Below are 13101 nucleotides of genomic sequence, written 5' to 3' on the forward strand. Positions count from 1 at the left end.
TTAGATTAACCAATGTTTTTATGTGCAATGTTTTCAATCTTATTTGTTTCAAGAGCAATTTTTCAAAAGGATTAGCAATCATGGACAAGCAATTCCCTTCCCATCCAAATTGTAAAATTGATCCAGTGGATTAGAAGTAGAAAACATGATTCCACTATTTAAGGAGAGAAATAGGATTTGTGTATTACTGTCAAGTGTTTACTGCCCATCCTTAATCATTTTTCAGAAGATGGTAGTGAGCCATCTCCTTTAGTTGCTACAGTGCTTCTGGTGAAGCTACTTAAGCAGTGCTACTGAATAAAGAGTTGCAGGATTTTCACCCAGCAATGTTTAAGTTCTACAAATATGTTTCCAATTCAGGATGGTTTGACATTTGTGAAAGGAACCTCCAAGCAAAGATGTTCCCATAAGCCTGCTGCACTTGTCTCTCTCAGTGGCAAAGCTCACAGGTTTGAGAGATGCGGTTGGGTTACTCTGGGATAGTTAGTGCAGTACATTCTATAAAAGGTACACACTTTAGCCATTGTGCATCAATGTTAGAAGGAATAAGTTGGTGCCCGAGGTACCAATCAAGCAGGCTGCTTTGTTCTGGAAGGTTTTGAGCTTCTTGAAAGCAAGAGGAAAGTACTTCATCATACCCATAACATGCAGCTTGTAGACGGGGGGGGGGAAAGCCATCGACAAAAGACCACACAATGTAGTTCTTTCTGCTAATTCTAAAGCAAGAATATCACACCAAGCACGTGAAGTTTCAACGCATCGTAGGAACACAAGAAATACAAAGCATCCCATTTAAAGCATGAGGACAAGGAAGGGAAGACAAACACAACAGTAGTTTTGCATTTTTATTGCTGAAAATACCACTGTGTGCTAAATATTTCAGAAGGTACAATGGCAGCAACACACTCAACAAGAATCATTTCTAAAGTATTAAACATGGTTTGATATAATCATCAAAGAACAATCAGATAATTAGAAAACCATGAGATAGAATGACGTTAAAGTCAATAAACTAGTGCAAGAAGTTTCTGTTCAGGATCTTTCCAGATTAGTATGAATTGGGTATGGTGGAGCAGAATGGAATATAATGACTGGGGGGCTTGTCAGCGTGCTTTTGTGCACAAATGTATATGATGAAGAAACTTTCACGCTCATCAGCACTACTAAGTCAAGTCAAGTCAAGTGAGTTTATTGTCATGTGTACACAAAAATGCTGGAGAAACTCAGCGGGTGCAACAGCATCTATGGAGCGAAGGAAATAGGCGACGTTTTGGGCCGAAACTCCCCGAAACGTCGCCTATTTCCTTCGCTCCATAGATGCTGTTGCACCCGCTGAGTTTCTCCAGCATTTTTGTGTACCTTCGATCTTCCAGCATCTGCAGTTCCTTCTTGAACACTTATTGTCATGTGTCCCTGGTTTGCTTCAGCACCACAGAACATAGTAGGCATTGACTACAAAACAGATCAGTGTGTCCATATACCATTATATAAATATATACACACATGAATAAATAGAACTAAGTTAGTCATTCTACTTATTCCATACCATTTTAACAGAATTGTGAATAAATTGTTAATGCCAGCTGATTGTAATTTGAGAACTGACTTTAATATGAATAATGTTGAAATTTATGACATATTTCAGTGTTGTTCATTACAACTCATAAATTTAGGGATGTAAAAATTGCACTTAGCTCATCGCTCAGTGGATATGGTAAAAATCCTGGTTATCCTAATGTAAATAACAGTGGAATAAAGTAAAGACGTTGATTTTTGATAATGATTACAGTGTTTACATTTTTTTACAGTTCTCAGTATTTTATCTCACAATTGTTCTGATCAGTTGGAAAAAGTGTAACTTTGATATTATTTGTGGTCAGTAGTTCATGCAGGTTGTCAGTAACATTCTTTGATAAATATCGTTCTCGTCCCATAATCCAGACATAATGTCTGTGTGTAATTCCCAAAGCAGTAATGCATGAGTACACAAGCGAGTACGTTGTGTAGTCAGTGGCTAATACCCAATATCTCATCACGAACCTGCCTGCAAAAAGCAGAAAGTACACAACATTAGTCTAGCCAAGCCAGCTTTCTCAATGGATGGTTACGTAATAATGGCTGTAAAAACAATAGAAATCCAAGGACATAATTGCTGAATAAGAGATGTAATAAATATCTTCAACAGATACATTTAGACTATTTGAGAACAACCAGATCCTTGACTATGTCCAGATCTTAAGCTCTCCTATACTTGTCAATATTACAGGTTCATATAAGGTTGTTGGCTTTGGCTAATGTGCTACTAAAGGGCCTGTCCCACTTGGGTGTCATTTGCGTGACTTCATTTACGCGTCACGACACACGACGGTGCATCGTGACGCTCACGTGATACGCGCATGGTGCGCATTACGCGTGCATGGTGCGTGGTGACGTCGGCAGTGACGCGCAAATGACACCCAAGTGGGACGGGCCCTTAATGCAAACACTACCTCGGGCGATCTGCTCTTTTATCTTCTTGAGATGGCCCTGATGGATTCTTGGTGACATTGTTACAGAAAAGAAACAGTTATAATGTGCGAAAAAAACAAGATAATTTCCCAGGTACACAAAATTGCTGGGGGAACTCAGCGGGTGCAGCAGCATCTATGGAGCGAAGGAAATAGGCGACGTTTCGGGCCGAAACCCTTCTTCAGACTGATAGGGGGTGGGGAAAGAAAGAAGGACAAAGGGAGGAGGAGGAGGAGCCCGAGGGCGGGCGGATGGGAGGAGACAGCTAGAGGGTGAAGGAAGGGGAGGGGGGGAGGGGACAGCACGGGCTAGCCAAATTGGGAGAATTCAATGTTGATGCCAAGGGGACGCAAGGACCCCAGACGGAATATGAGGTGCTGTTCCTCCAATTTCCGCTGGTGCTCACTCTGGCAATGGAGGAGACCCAGGACAGAGAGGTCGGATTGGGAATGGGAGGGGGAGTTGAAGTGCTGAGCCACCGGGAGATCAGGTAGGTTATTGCGGACTGAGCTCCCGGTGGCTCAGCACTTCAACTCCCCCTCCCATTCCCAATCCGACCTCTCTGTCCTGGGTCTCCTCCATTGCCAGAGTGAGCACCAGCGGAAATTGGAGGAACAGCACCTCATATTCCGTCTGGGGTCCTTGCGTCCCCTTGGCATCAACATTGAATTCTCCCAATTTGGCTAGCCCGTGCTGTCCCCTCCCCCCCTCCCCTTCCTTCACCCTCTAGCTGTCTCCTCCCATCCGCCCGCCCTCGGGCTCCTCCTCCTCCTCCCTTTGTCCTTCTTTCTTTCCCCACCCCCTATCAGTCTGAAGAAGGGTTTCGGCCCGAAACGTCGCCTATTTCCTTCGCTCCATAGATGCTGCTGCACCCGCTGAGTTCCCCCAGCAATTTTGTGTACCTTCGATATTCCAGCATCTGCAGTTCCCTTTTGAACAAGATAATTTCCCATCTGTGGAGGAATTGTCTCAGCAACACCAAATAGTTATAAACTGTCTGTTAGAAGTCACACTTGTAAAGCAAGGAACATTATAAAAATAACAAGCCAATCTGACAAGAGTAATTCTGAAGGAAATTTGGTCTTTCAGTGAACTTTGTCAGGAATGCAAAACTAACAAGGTTTGAGGTTAGCAAAATTAAATATTGTGACCTGTCTTTAAGGAATTAATTTATATTGTTGAAAATCGAAAAAAATGCACCTATTGGAAATCAGAAATAAAAGCAAAAAATGTAGGAAAGATCTAACTGGTTAGGCTATACCTGTGGAAAGAGAAACAGTGAAGATTTTAGTTCAAAGACCCTTCCTCGGGATCTTTGACCCGAAATGTCAATTGTTTTTATTTCCACAGATGCTGCCTGACGTGCTGCCATTTTCTGTTTCTGTTTTCTGTTTCTGTTTCAAAAATCATATTGCTGTTTCCCATTCATGGGGAGTGCAGACTGCACAAGGATTCTTAATTGTATAGATCTACTTCTGCGAGCTCCACTTCCTTCGAGAACGATCCTGTGCATTGCAGGACTTAATTCTGCGATATCATAGTTGATATCGAAAAATAAATCATGCACATCTACAAATGTAGCAGGAATTGCAAATGCTTTTTATCCCTGTTGTACCTGTTGAGACACATCCAGAATTAGTTTGGTTGTGTTTACTATTAAAACCCAAGAAAACAAAAAGCAGGAGGAACTCAGTTGACATGTAGCATTATGGCATACAGCATACGCAATAAGGTTAATTGTACACTCCCAATGGAGACATAGATAGCTTGAATCAAAGAAGACATTACAAAGAGAAATAATGCAAAAATGAGGGATAACAATGGAAAAGGTGAAAATACACCATGAAGCAGCCAGCATCCATGATGGGGGAAATAGTGTTGAGGTTTCAGGTCAATGACTTTCAGCAGAAGTAGAAGGTGTCAGAACTGTAAACCATATAAAGCAAGTATGGAAATACAGAAAGGAGAATGCGAGCAGGAAAGACACAAATGATGGTAGGGTTATGATTAAATAACAAATCGGATATTGTCTCATCACCATCAGGAAGGCTAAGCACAGAGTCTGTGACCACATATTAATCCCGAAACATCATCTACCCATGTTCTCCACAGATGCTGCCTGACCCACTGAGTTACTCCAGCGCTTTATGCTTTTTTTTTAAATGAAACACCTCTTTCATTTGGCGAATGTGGTCTCAACCTATTGATTGCTGGACAGTTTTTTTCTCTACTACACTCTGACCTCCACATCCAAGTGTATACATCGGGTGAATGTTCATCACCTTTTTCTCTGAGGGTAGAGTAATCAAAAACTAGAGGGCATAGGTTTTGACTGATGGGAAAGATTTAATAGGAGCCCATGGGGCAACTTTTTTACACACAGGATGGTAGGCAGATGGAACAATTTGTCAGTGGAAATAGTTGAAACTGGTACAATAACAACATTTTAAAGATATTTGGACAGGTATATGGATAGGTTTCGAGGGATATGAGCCAAATGTAAGCAAATAGGACTAGCTTAGATAGGGCATCTTGGTCACCATTCTATGACAGTCGTGTTTCAAGATAGAATCTGATTTCATCAGCATATAATGTAAGTATTACTCCAACTTACTACTTGGTTCCGGTCCCATGAGTCCAAACCGCTCAAATTCTGTTGAATTAATAAAACAAATATTTAGTCACAAACACAAGCCATGCATTTCCATAATGTCAGGGAATACGACTGACGGTAATGACATCGGAAAAATTCATAGATCGAAGTACTGAATGTTTGTTCTCTGCCCTTTCTGTCTGCAGTCCCCCAAATTATTATAAACTAGATTCTGGCTCTTCCCACCAGGAGTCATCTGGCAATGAAACAAGCACGTCAGCCCACCATTGCCATACCAACTACCATTAGCATTAGAATTAGCTTATTTTGCTTTCTGTGTGAAAGAATATGTCTCCATTTACCCAAAAGACAAGACCCTCTAACATTTTAGCACTCACTCAGTAATGCATTGGTGTGGCAGTCTGAATACTTGTGGAACCAAGCTTAAATTCACAGATCACACTAACAGCAATGAGTTCTTAACAAATGAACAGACATAACTTCAGCAGAATATCCACACGCTCAGTGAAAATTATAGACGAGGACCTTGATGCAGAAAATTTGCCAGGATGTTAGGATGAAATGGAGCATTTCAGTATGAGGAGAGTTGGGTCTGTTCTCCCCAGCACACAGGATGTTAAAAAGGGGATATGATTGAGGTATACAAAGTGATGAAGGGTAGGGATAGGCGAGACTGCAGGGAACGTTTCCCCATGAGCGCGTGATAGAACTAGAGGTTGAGGATATGAGGGAAGTAATTCAGAGGGTTTTAGTTTAGTTTAGAGAAACAGGCCCTTTGGCCCAGAGTTGGTGCCAACCTGTGATCCCATACGCTAACGCTATCCAACACACTAGGGGCAATTCACCAAAGCCAATTGACCTATAAACCAATGTGACTTTGGAATGTTGGAGGAAACTGGAGCACCCGGGGAGAACGTACTAAACCCATACAGACAGCACCCGTAGTCAGGTTCAAACCCTAGTCTCCGGCGCTGTAAGGCAGCTACTCTACCACTGCACCATTGTGCCGCACCTTTTATGAGTTAAGAGTAAGATATTCTTCACCAGAGAGAGGCGATTGGCTAGAATGCACTGACTGTGAATGATTGAAGCTGGGCCTCTGACAGCATTTAAGAAGCATCAAGATGAACAATTAAAGCCCCTAGGCATAGGGGGCTATGCACCAAATACTGGGCAATGAGGTTAACACAAAAGGGTGCCCACCGGTCGGCCTGGATATGTTGGTCCGAATAACCTGTTTCCATGCTGTACAAATATTTAATTCTAATATGGGCTTTTCAAAACAAATCATGCTTACAAATCAGGTAGAAAGCAACATCAAATATTTTTCACATACTTACCTGATGAAATTCTGAAGTGAAATTTAGCAGGATTCTTGATTTGTGATTCGTAAAGTATTTCTCCTTCATGAATTTCCACAGAACCATCATCTCTGCACAAATGAGAATAATGTTGATATGAAAAGAGTAACTGAAGCCGTGTTCAATGTTTGTAGGCAGTAGACTTACTCACGAGTTGCATTCAGGGGTTGGGAAGGTAGGGACAATTAGTTTAGTTCAGTGATACAGTGCAGAAATAGGCTCTTTGGCCCACCAAATGCACGCCGACCAGCAATCCCCATAAACTATCCTACACACAAGGGACAATTTACAATTTTCACCAAAGCCAATTAACCTACAAACCTGTACGTCTTTGGAGTGTGGGAGGTAACCGGAGCACCCAGGGAAAACCCACTCGGTCATGGGGAGAACGTACCAACTCCGTACAGACCGTACCCGTACTCAGGATCGAACCCGGGTCTCTGGTGTAGTAATGCCCCTGTCCCACTTAGGAAACCTGAACAGAAACCTCTGGAGACTTTGCGCCCCACCCAAGGTTTCCGTGCGGTTCCCGGAGGTTTTTGTCAGTCTCCCTACCTGCTTCCACTACCTGCAACCCCCGGCAACCACCTGCAACCTCCGGGAACTGCACGGAAACCTTGGGTGGGGCGCAAAGCCTCCAGAGGTTTACGTTCAGGTTTCCTAAGTGGGGCAGGGGCATAAGGCAGCAACTCTACCACTGCGCCACCATGCCAACCTACTTTTTTGGTCAGGAGAAATGTTGTATATATCGTCATCTACCACACCAACACATGGTAGGAAAGATTGGTTTAGACAAGCGTGGGGAAAGGATACTGAGTATAAATATCTACCAATGTAACCATGGATGCATTTTTTTAAATTAGAAAATGCAACCTTGTTTACATTAGTACATACATTAAACACCAGGAAAGAAGGTTTACAGTTAGATTAGAGTAGCAATAATACATTTATTAGGCCACTTTAAATTGGCTTTAACTCATTGGGATATTGAGGAGGTAAATAATTATGGAAATCTTGGTCTCTTTGATTTAGCAATATAAGGCCTATGTAGGTACAGATGCTGATAATGAGAAACAAATAGATGAATTAATTGTGTGTGAATGTATTCTACAGTACAGGCTTGTGAACTAATGATATTTAACATCTTGAATAAAATAATAAAAATAAGTACAAATAATATAATATAAAAAAGCAAGAGTTTGGGGAAATTAAGAAATTGGTGAACACAAAATGCTGGTGTAACATCAGGTCAGGCAGCTTCTCTGCAGAAAAGGAATAGATGATGTTTCTTGTCGAGGCCCTTCATCAGACTGAGAGTCAGGGAGGGGAACACGAGGTATGGGAAGGTGCAGAACTAAGCAGAGCCTGCATTGATGACCCTGGAAAGGTAGAGCCCACAATGGTCCATTGTTGGCTGATGATGAGGTGATAATGAAGGAATACCAATGGTAAAATTAGCAAGAGGACTAGGGTGGGGGAGGGACGGAGAGAGAGGGAATGCAAGGGTTATAAAGTTAAATAAATCCATTTTCATGCCATGTAAACTGCCCAAGCGAAATATGAGGCATTGTTCCTCCACACAAGAGCAAAAATCATCAGTGAATTTGCAAAGAAATGGAAATTAAGGATTAGAATGAATGATTTACAAGTAATTCCCACACCCTCCCCCGGAACCAATTAAAAACTGAAGGCCAAGGTAGACAAAAATGCTGGCGAAACTCAGCGGGTGAGTCAGCATCTATGGAGCAAAAGAATAGGTGACGTTTTGGGTCGAGACCCTTCTTCAGGCTGATGTGGGGGTGGTGGGGGCGGGAAGAAGAAAGGAAGAGGCGGAGACAGTGGGCTGTAGGAGAGCTGGGAAGGGGAGAGGAAGGAGGGAGGAAGCAAGGACTATGTGAAATTGGAGAAGTCAATGTTCATACCGCTGGGGTGTAAACTACCCAAGTGAAATATGAGGTGCTGCTCCTCCAATTTATGGTGGGACTCACTCTGGCCATGGAGGAGGCCCAGGACAGAAAGGTCAGATTCAGAATGGGAGGCAGAGTTGCTGAGCCACCGGGAGATCAGGTTGTTTATTGCGAACTGTGCAAAGGTGTTGGGCGAAGCGATCACCAAGCCTACGCTTGGTCTCACCGATGTAGAGCAGCTGACACCTCGAGCAGCGGATGCAATAGATGAGGTTAGAGGAGGTGCAGGTGAACCTCTGACGCACCTGGAAAGACTGTTTAGGTCCTTGGATGGAGACAAGGGGGGAGGTAAAGCGACAAGTGTAGCACTTCCTGCGGTTGCAAGGGAAAGTACCAGGGGAGGGGTGGGAAGGGACGAATTGACCAGGGAGTTACGGAGGGAGCGGTCTCTGCAGAAAGCCAAAAGGGGAGGAGATGGGAAGATGTGGCCAGTGGTGGGATCCCATTGGAGGTGGCAAAAACGTCGAGTCATTTGAACATCACGCACATGACAATTCTGAAGTTGGGGAAAGGAAGTTGAGAGAGAATAATTAAGTAAAACAAATCAGGACAATCAACAGCTAAACAATCACACCTGTGATCGATAAGTGGTTAATTATTAAGTGAGGTGGGAACAATGATAATTGTAATCAACAATAAATTATTAAAAACTCTGGACAAAATTGTTCAGGGATGTGGCTGGTAGATCCTTCAGCATGGTGGGATGAAGAGGTTCAGAACACACAAGAAGTAGACCCAAGAAATAAAATATCAATGTTTTGTTGTGCTTGGTATGTGCTTGGGCACCAGTATCGTGAGCGTTGGAGCCATTTTTAACAAGAGAGTCAAGGTGATCTAACTAATGATAAGCCAGTTGGCTTAGTGCCTGTGGCAAGGAACATTTCAGAGCCTGTAATGTTGAAAGTACATGGATTCAAATAAAGAATCAATGGCAGCACTAATTTTGCAAAGGGAGGTCGTGTATAGCACACTTTTGAGATAATGGAGATGGAAGATAGGAGCACTGTGGTAGTTCCAGTATTACTTGAGCTTCACACAAATATTTTACAGTGTATCAGAATGCAAACTATGTCAGAAGGTATAAGAATGTGGAATTACGAGAATGAACGCACACTATATTATAAAACAGTTTGTAAGGTGTAGGACAAACAGTAAGGTTGTTATGAAAATTATTATAAATATATTTGGAAGTAATGTTGATCCAAGTCCAATTATTTTTACCGTACTTCTCAATTATTTGGATATTGATAAAGAATCTAAACAGGATGTATAGTTTATCTTATAAGAGTCTGAAAGAAACTGCTCAGGATATTCATAACATGGAAGAATTGGGTCAAAGAAATAGCAAACAGGCCTGAGAGTTACTCAGTGAGAGATGATACATTGTGACTGAACAAATAATATACAGTAATACTTGTGTTTGGGGCCTCCTTTGTGCTCACTGCAAACAGAACAAATGTTTATCCAATTATATTAGATTACATTAGAATTGTATTAGATTCCTGGTTGATGCAATAGACACACTATGAAGGATCGGAAAGATAGAAACTAATAGTTGATCTGGAATAGTTGAACTGATATAAATTAAGTGTCAAGAATGTCTTATTGTCATGGATACCAAAACGGAACAATGAAATTCTTCTATTAAATTAAATGTAAGTTTAGAAATTTAAAAAAACATTAGAAACTTATTCAGATCACTGAGTAAAAACTCATTTATATATCTGTTGACGCACAAGATAAATATTTCAAATATTTTGCTGCAATTTAAAAGGTATTTCAGCAGTACTTACTGAACAATCTGTGTCAGAAGTTCCACCTTATTATCTTTATTCACAATGTATTGTTCCATGAGGCATCTGTTTCCCTTCTCAGAGTCGGTTTGTTCAATTTCATACCATGTTCCCAAATACTGGGAAATGAAAGGCAAATAAATGAGTGCACACAAATGTAGCATGGACACACAGGTGAATCAGCACTGAGAATGCATTACAAAATATATATGGAAATAAAATATTAAGTGAAGTAGTTCACTGGTGGTGTAGTGATGACTTTACAATAAATTGTACGGTGTAACCATAGCAAGCAACTTTATTGTGTTGGAAGATATACGGGATGAGTTTGGCCGCATACAACGTCTTCCACCACATCATGGTCACAGGTTTTAAAGACTGTAAAAAGATACAAAGGTACAGTGCGGAAACAGGCCCGTTGGCCTACCAAGTCCGCGCCGACCAGCGATCCCCGTACACTTGCACGCTAGGGGCAATTTACAATTTTCATCGAAGCCAGTTAACCTACAAACCAGTATGTATTTGGAGTGTGTGAGGGAATAGGAGCACCCAGAGAAAACCCACGCGGTCACAGGGAGAACGTACAAACTCCGTACAGACAGTACCCGTGGTCAAGATCAAACCCAGGTCTCTGGAGCTGTCAGGCAGCAACTATACCGTGTGCCGCCCCTACTCATAAAATAATGATCCAGTGCCTTTCCTCTTTGTGGCATATTCATGGATAAACAAATGATAAAAAAAATAATAAAACATTTAATTGGCATCTTAAATCTATGGATATGCCATGTTTTGGATGGTAATACTAATACTCTCTCTATTTGGCATAGAAAGGTGTCAAAACCATTGATCTTCCAAAATAGAAATAAAATGAACAGCAGGTTAAGATTTAGAATAATGCTGAGCTAACAGTCTTTATAGGCAAATACTTGTTTAATAGCTTCTGAAATTCTATTAACATTGCAAAAACGTTCTGGATGGTACAGTAACATTTAGTGTGCTAGATTGTGACAGAATATTGAATTGGTGAAAGGGAAATTAATCCATCCTATTAAAAGGAAATGTCATGTGATGTGGTCAGATAATATGGCAACGGTGTACTAACATGACAATTGAGGGACATTTGGACAGGTATCGTGGACAGGTTTAAAGGGTTATGAGCCAAGCGCGGGCAGGTGGGACTAGTGTAGATGGGGCATGTTGGTCGGCGTGGACAAGTTGGTCCGTAGGGTTTGTTTCCACGCTCTATCAAGATGACTGCATCATCGACAGCCTTGGAAGCCTTACCCCACTACTCAAACCTCACGTCAAAAACCTCAGTGTGATATTTGACTCAGCACTGAAATTTGACAAACAAGTCAATGCCGTGGTAAAAGCTAGCTTCTTTCAGCTTCGGACGATAGCTAAAATAAAACAATTCCTCCACTTTGATGACCTCGAAAAGACCATCCACACATTTATCTCCTCCCGCCTAGATTACTGCAACTCTCTTTACACTGGCATCAGCCAATCTTCCCTGTCCCGCCTGCAACTGGTCCAAAACACCGCAGCGAGACTCCTGACTGGCACCCGAATCACCCCGATCCTGGCCTTTCTCCACTGGCTCCCTGTGCGGTTCCGTATACATTTCAAGACCCTCCTCTATGTCTACAAAGCCCTCAATGGGCTTGCCCCCTCCTATATTAAAAGTCTTCTCACCCACCATTCCACCTCCAGGTCCCTCAGATCGGCCGACTTGGGGCTGCTGAATATCCCGTGGTCTAGGCATAAGCTTAGGGGCGATCGCGCCTTTGCGGTTGCAGCTCCTAGACTGTGGAACAGCATCCCCCTTCCCATCAGAACTGCCCCCTCCATCGACTCCTTTAAGTCAAGACTATCTTATCTATATTCAGTCAAGACTAAAACTTATCTATATTCCCAAGCCTTTCCTGACGTCCACTGAGCGAGGGTTATATGTATACATGTATGTAGTTTGTTTGTTTATACTATTCTTATAACAAATGTAAAGCACTTTGGCCAACGAGAGTTGTTTTTTAAATGTGCTATATAAATAAATGTGACTTGACTTGACATCGCCAGTGCTCAAAACTACCGCAGCAGCAGGAGTGTGTTAACTAAACGCTTCAAACGATACACGTTGAACAGCCGAAACCCAACCTTGTTGATATCATTTTCTAAACCAATGGCCAGAAATTATTATATGGAGTGTTCCCGTATACGACGCAAAATAATAGAAAACCGAGATGTGCGTTGCCACTAACCTGAGCCATGGTGAAGTTTTCTTGAACGGGATAGTCTTTACAAAAACCCCACTCGACTGTTGCAGCAAGAGAACAATAGGCAGCGAGCAGCAAAGTCAGGTACAACAGTTGCATGGTGCCGCCTGGATACGAGCCTGCAGCACAAGAGAGACAGACCTCTTAAAGCCTGAATGAATGCGAGCAAGGTTTGCAAACTCAATTCCTCGTCCTAATGAATAAGACTTCAGTGGCAGCAACCACTCCTACAGGTATCATCCTCCAATACACAGTCACAAATATTGCGTTTGCTGGATTTTTTGTTAGCTGCGTCGTCCAAGCACTTTGCACGTTTCTGCAGTCTGAACCTTCATATAAGAGAACGCCACCGTTTCGCCCAAACATCACCCTCTTTAACCATACCAGAGAGGCCGTGTACAGCCGATGCTCCAGCGTGCTAAGCTTTGGGCTTCCACTATCAACCCGAAAACCCCCCTACCGTAGATCGACACAAAACGCTGGAGTATCTCAGCGGGACACAAAATGCTGTGGTAACTCAGTGGTCACAGTAAATTAAGTAGGAAGAAACTGCAGATGCCGGGTTTACACCGACGATAACCACAA

The 13101-nt window shown here is 42.3% G+C and overlaps 1 protein-coding gene across 1 annotated transcript; it reads right to left on the reverse strand.

Moving 5' to 3' along the window:
* Positions 1-1468: 1468 nt before the first annotated feature.
* LOC116980189 (apolipoprotein D-like) lies at positions 1469-12572 on the reverse strand. Its single transcript, XM_033032286.1, has 5 exons — positions 12502-12572; positions 10244-10362; positions 6463-6554; positions 5123-5161; positions 1469-2044 (listed from the first exon to the last, which is right to left on the reverse strand). The coding sequence occupies exons 1-5, from the start codon at positions 12508-12510 to the stop codon at positions 1812-1814; spliced, it is 492 nt and encodes a 163-aa protein (XP_032888177.1). The 5' UTR covers positions 12511-12572; the 3' UTR covers positions 1469-1811.
* Between the last annotated feature and the right edge of the window lie 529 nt (positions 12573-13101).

This window comes from Amblyraja radiata, chromosome 13 (assembly GCF_010909765.2).
Source record: "Amblyraja radiata isolate CabotCenter1 chromosome 13, sAmbRad1.1.pri, whole genome shotgun sequence".
Classification (NCBI taxonomy): domain Eukaryota; kingdom Metazoa; phylum Chordata; class Chondrichthyes; order Rajiformes; family Rajidae; genus Amblyraja; species Amblyraja radiata.